This window comes from Fukomys damarensis, unplaced genomic scaffold, assembly GCF_012274545.1.
Source record: "Fukomys damarensis isolate Sample0158 unplaced genomic scaffold, DMR_v1.0_HiC HiC_scaffold_20, whole genome shotgun sequence".
Classification (NCBI taxonomy): domain Eukaryota; kingdom Metazoa; phylum Chordata; class Mammalia; order Rodentia; family Bathyergidae; genus Fukomys; species Fukomys damarensis.
In genome coordinates this window covers 1,367,340-1,373,039 of record NW_022900932.1, presented here as the reverse complement: position 1 = coordinate 1,373,039, position 5,700 = coordinate 1,367,340, and the positions used below count along the sequence as shown (strand labels likewise).

General features: G+C 55.6%; 1 protein-coding gene across 1 annotated transcript in view; it reads left to right on the top strand.

The window, feature by feature from the left end:
- The first annotated feature begins 111 nt into the window (after positions 1-111).
- Positions 112-5,700, top strand: part of Tnxb (tenascin XB) — a 41,133-nt gene continuing 35,544 nt past the window's right edge. Inside the window, exons 1-4 of the mRNA XM_033766599.1 lie at positions 112-188; positions 508-623; positions 4,574-4,730; positions 4,861-5,124. Of these exons, the coding sequence (XP_033622490.1) occupies positions 528-623; positions 4,574-4,730; positions 4,861-5,124 (517 nt within the window). The 5' untranslated portion in view covers positions 112-188; positions 508-527. The remainder of the gene's footprint in view (positions 189-507; positions 624-4,573; positions 4,731-4,860; positions 5,125-5,700) is intronic.

Here is a 5,700-nt window from a genome sequence, read left to right as displayed (position 1 = left end):
CAGCGCCTGCCCCGGGGGCTGCGGGCCCCGAGAACTGTGCCGCGCAGGCCAGTGTGTGTGCGTGGAGGGCTTCCGAGGCCCAGACTGTGCCATCCAGACGTGTCCCGGGGACTGTCGCGGCAGGGGAGAGTGTCGCCAGGGCAGCTGCGTCTGCCAGGAAGGCTACGCCGGGGAGGACTGTGGGGAAGGTGAGCGGACACTGGGGTCTGGGCACAGAAGCCATTGCAAAGACCTGGGGGAGAGGAAAGGGGGAGCGGAGGGCGGTTGTTATGGGAAGGGGTCCTGACTGCCAGCAGCGGCAGAGCCCGGGTGGGGGCCAGGCCAGCAGGCAGGATGGTGTGACACCTCTGAGGGGCAGGAGGGAAGGTGAGGGGGTCGCGGGCCCTGCTCAGGCCTCTGCCCCCTTTGCACTGGCTGGCACAGAGCAGCGGGAGCTCTGCTGGGACACCCGAATTCAGGGAGGGCTGCCTCGGGCTAACCATTTCCCTACCCGCTTCTCCTGGGCAGAAGTACCAGCAGTTGAGGGCATGAGGATGCACCTCCTGGAGGAGACCACGGTTCGGACAGAGTGGACCCGGGCTCCTGGCCCTGTTGATGCCTATGAGATTCAGTTCATCCCCACGGTGAGGAGGGCACTGGGAAGGGTTCAGCAGCAGCTGGGACAGGTTTTGCTTCCCTTGTGTCCCACGCCACCGGCCACCACACCATCCATCTCCTAGGCTAAACCCCCTGGTTTCCATTCTCTGAATTCCTCCTTTTCCTGTGCCTTCTGCTCTTTGCAAGTTGGGGTCGGAGAGGGGCCACTGGCTGGCTCAGATCACAGAAGATTTTCTCAGCCTTGGCAAATACTAACTGTAGTCCTGGAAACTGCTCATAAAACCTTGTCAGGGAGTTGTAGGTACAGTACCAGGGATTGGATCCAGGAGTGTTTTACACTGAGCTACATCCGCAGCCCTTTTTATCTTCTTGATCGATATTTTTTTTTTCCTGGTACTGGGGATCAAACTCAGGACCTTATGTTTGATGCCTCTGAGCTACATCCCTAGCACCTGACTGGATTTTTTGTTTTGTTTTGTTTTTGGTACCAGGGATCGAACTTGGAACCTTGCGCTTGTGAGGCAGGCGGCAGAACCAGTGAGCTAAATCCCCAGCCAGTTTTTTGAGACAAAGTCTTGCTTTGTGGTTCAGGCTCGCCTTGAACCTCCCAAGTGCTGGGATTATGGGCATGCACCAACACACTTGGCTTACTTTCTATTCTGAGACAGTCTACATTGCCCATGTTGGCCTCAAGTTTGTGTTCTTCCTGCGTGAGCCTCTTGAGTAGCTGGGATTACAGGCATGTGCCACCGTGCCTGGCAGATCTTACTTGCTTTTTCTAGAGGTTTTTTTAAAAATAAATTTTATTTTATCCCACCCCCCCTCAAGCCTCCTCCCCTCCCTATGTACAGATCTTATTTGCTTTTGAAAAGTATCTTTTTTATTATAAAAATCCTGTAAACCTAGTGCAAAAATTTAGAAAACATAGACAAGAAAGGAAAAATGGAAGGGAGGAAGGGAAAGGAAGACAGACTAGATTCAGTGATAGTTTCCAGTCTAGATGTAGGCCTTCACCTTTGCTTCTGTTCAGTGTCATCTCTTTCGGCTTGGGCCAAGCTGTCTAGGCTGTTGCAATAATTTTGAGCCTGTGAACTTGCTCTGCCCCTCCATGTCATGAGTGCACTGCAAAGAATTTTTTCTCTGCCTCCATCCAACTTGCTCATAGAACACTGGAGGGGTGCAGCGAGGGCGAGGCCTGTGGCCTGTCAGCAGGGCCCTCCCTTCAGGCCTCTCCCCAGCTCCGAATCATCTGATCCCTTTACCGGCCAGCGTTCCCACACCCGTGAGCCTCACTAGTGCGATGGGAGGGGGGCAGGGCCACTGTCACCTCCAGCCCAGCCAGGACTTCAGCCCTGGGCTGAAGCCTCAGAGGCCCTGGGACAGAGGGACAGCTGAGGGGTGCTGGTGCGATCCCCTGCCCAGTCTTCTCCTTATGCCCTGCCCCCAACCCTGGCCAGACCCCTACCAGTTCCTGTCTCTCTCGTTCTGGCCAAAGCAGAGGTTTCTTTCCCTACTTCGTGGCACAACCAAGACAGCTCGGGTGTTTTACTCTGTTTAAAAACTATTTTTTGTTATAAAAATAATTTAATCACAGGGCAAGAATTTGGCAACTGGAGAAATAATTCTTGGCTGCTTCACTAAAACAAGCACTGCTAACTTTTAAAGTGTTTCTCCCGCTTTCTTCTGTGTGTATATTATTTACATAGCTCTAATCTGGAGCGGGCGAGGCTTTTAAAAGGAATTTTCCTAACAAACTTCAAGGAGTGAAGAATTAAAATAAACACTTGTGATAAGCAGGCTTTCAGGGCGGCCTCGTCTCCTGCTCTGAATAAATACAGATCCGTCCTCGGCAGCTGTCACAAGGTGCTGCTGTCCCGCTCCACCCCTCACTCCCAGCCCAGCTGCTGCAGGCTCATCTAGGTCCCCCGCTGTGAGGGAAGTCCTGTGAACTGGTCCCCAGACACCTGTCACGGGCACTGACCAGCCTGCGTTCCACCGCAGATCCTGCTCCTCCGCGCTCTGGCTGCCCCTGGACTAGGAGATTTGGCAGCTTCTGCGGTCTCCCTTCCTGTCTCTACCTCATCCCCTTCCTCGTTCCAGAAGCACCCCCATTCCTGGTGAGGGGACGAGTGTAGTCATTGGAATTATCTTCGGAATGCACATGTGGACCTGTCACTCTGCCCAGTGGCTCTCAGAGTGGTCCAGTGTGCTCTCTGCATTGACGTCAGCAGTAGCTCGTCTGCTCCTGCTCGGTACTCACACAGCTTGTCAGACTCCGCCCCCAGATCTCCTAGGTCAGGAGGCCTGCGGGACTGAGGTGTGGGAGAAAGTCTGGGGCCTGCAGGCCGAGTCAGGGAGCTGAGTGGGCTCCTTGTCTGGATGGTGTCTTCTGCAGCCTGAAAATGGGCTCCGCCAGACATGCGCTGGGACACAGGCCCTGCACACAGCACCGTGTTTGCTCAGGCCTCACTAACGTGGGGAGGAGACTGGGGTCCTCTGCCCGGCGGGTGTGAGGGTGCATGTCAGAATAAGAGAGAGACAAAGACAGACTGGGGTAATGGGCAGGTGGGAACCAGCAAAGCTTTGTTCTGGGGCAGGGTGGCACACACCTGTACCTCAAGAATCCCAACCGCTGGGCCTGAACCGGTGCTGGTCTGTGGCCTGTTAGGAGCGGGTCCACACAGCAAGAGCTGAGCAGCTGGTGCAGCTTAGTGACTTTGTGAGAACTCTTCTCAAAAGTTAAAATTAGAAAAGGGGGCCAGAGATTTAGCTCAGTGGTTCTGCCGCCTGCCTTGCAAGCTCAAGGACCTGATCCCAGTACCAAAGAAATAAAATTAGAAAAAAGGGCTTGGGATGTAGCTCAGTGCAAAGACCCTGGGTTCAAACCCAGTACTGCCAAAGAAAATACTTTTTAAAGCTTTATTTCACCCAGAAATCACTACGTGGCCTTCTCATCTGTTTTTATACTTTGGTATTTACTATGTTGATTTCCCCACAATTCTCTGTTTCGGAGAGTATCTTTGAAAATTTCCAGTCCTACTTGGCTGAATGGACACGTGCCCATCGCCGCCAACATAGCTGAGCAGAACAGAGCGTCCTCGGCAGCTGCCCTGGCCGGCTGCTCAGAGGCACAGCTGGCACAGGAGACCCTTCCTGGATGGGCGTCCAGTGACTTCCTGGGGGCTGCTGTGTATAATTGTGCCCCCTTACACGAACCGTGGGAGGAGGGTGGGTTTCTACCCATAGAGACTCGAGTGGGGCTGTACTTTAGCCACTCAATGATGAGCTGCCTAAGGGCAGGACCACATCTTGTATTTTCGTGTCTCCCACCTTGAGCATGATGCCAGGTATAAAGTCAGCCATCAGGAAACGCGCCTGAATTTTAAGCAGGCAGGGCTTGTTTTACGAGGTCCACCAGCCTGCCAAAAGGTCCCCAAAGGGAAATGAGCGGGTCACATCTGAATGACACCGCATAGGCAGCCATTGGTGGGAGGTGCGGGCTGAGCAGACACTAGAAGGAGGAATCGCCTCTGCTTCATTTACTCTGAAAGGATGAAGCTTAGGAGAGGCTTCCTGTGTCCAGGTGTTTGGGGTTGCACCGGGCAGCCACAGGGACAGTCCTGGTCATACCAGGTGGGTGAACGGGAAGCGAGTGCCCATGGGAGGGGACCTGGGTCATGGAGAGCTTAGTACGATACTTACCCTTCTGTGGCTCAGTTTCCTCTTTTGTAAAGCGGAGCTAACAGAATCTATCTCACAGGGCTGTTGCAAGAATTAAGAGGGCCCATATATGCAAACTGCCTAGTGCAGTGGGCGGTATGAATAAGGCTTTAGGGGTACGGCCGTGGCTTCCCATGCCCCCCTTCTTACATGGGGCAGTTCCACACAGTCCTTGTAGACAGTGTGGAACTGGAAAGACAAGAGAGGCGGGGGAGAGGGCCAGCCCCTGATCTCTCTGGTTGTCTCTCTCTCTCAGACCGAGGGAGGGGGCCCCCCATTCACTGCCCGGGTGCCCAGTTCTGCCTCTGCCTATGACCAGAGAGGACTGGCCCCCGGCCAGGAGTACCAGGTCACTGTCCGTGCCCTTCGAGAGACCAGTTGGGGCCCTCCTGCCTCTAAGACCATCACCACCAGTGAGTGCTGGGGCTGTGGATCGGGGTCTGGGTGGAGGCTGGGACTCTGGGGGTGAGGCCTGGATGGGAGGAGGCTCTGCGGAAGAAGGCTGACAGCCTGAGCCCTCCTCTCTCCGACCCACCCGGCTAGTGATCGACGGTCCCCAGGACCTCCGTGTGGTGGCTGTGACGCCGACCACACTGGAGCTCAGCTGGCTGCGTCCCCTGGCCGAAGTGGACCGATTTGTGGTGTCCTATGTCAGTGCTGGCAACCAGAGGGTGCGGCTGGAAGTCCCCCCAGAAGCTGACAGGTCACTGCTGACTGACCTGATGCCAGGCGTGGAATACGTGGTGACTGTCACAGCGGAACGGGGCCGAGCGGTCAGCTACCCAGTTTCTGTCAGGGCCAACACAGGTATGGCTGGCCAGGGTTAGCGGGGTGCCAGTTTCCAAAGCCAGGAGCTCCTGCTGGGGCTCCAAGCTGGGAGGACACGGGCTCCTCTAAATGCACTGGTGAGGGTACCGAAGACCCGGAGTACCTGCCCTGCCCTGTTCTCAGAGCGCCGTGAGACAGGCCTGGGGTGCTGGAGTCCCTAGGAAGGTTGCGGGGTGGACAGAGAAAGTGCCTGGTGAAGAAAAGCAGGAAACAGGAGATGCTGTCTGGACACCCCAGAGGGAGGGTCTGGGCCTGACTGAGGTAGGGAGGTGGCCACAGTCAGCACTTGGGGAACTGAACGTGGCAGGTCAGAGGTCAGTGGACCTGAGGACTGTAGGACTGGGCTTGCCAGGTGCTGGGCCCCACCACCCACTAACCCTCAGGTTTCTTGACAGATGCCTGGATCTTTGCTTTCTTTCCTGTGACAGAGGGACGTCCACCTGGCTGTAGCTCACATTCTCTCCCCGTCCCTTTTCTCTCCACCACATACAGGCCCGACCGCTAGCTTTTGTCTTTTCTAGGGCACCAGCAGAGGTGGGCTTGGCGGGTGAGGGG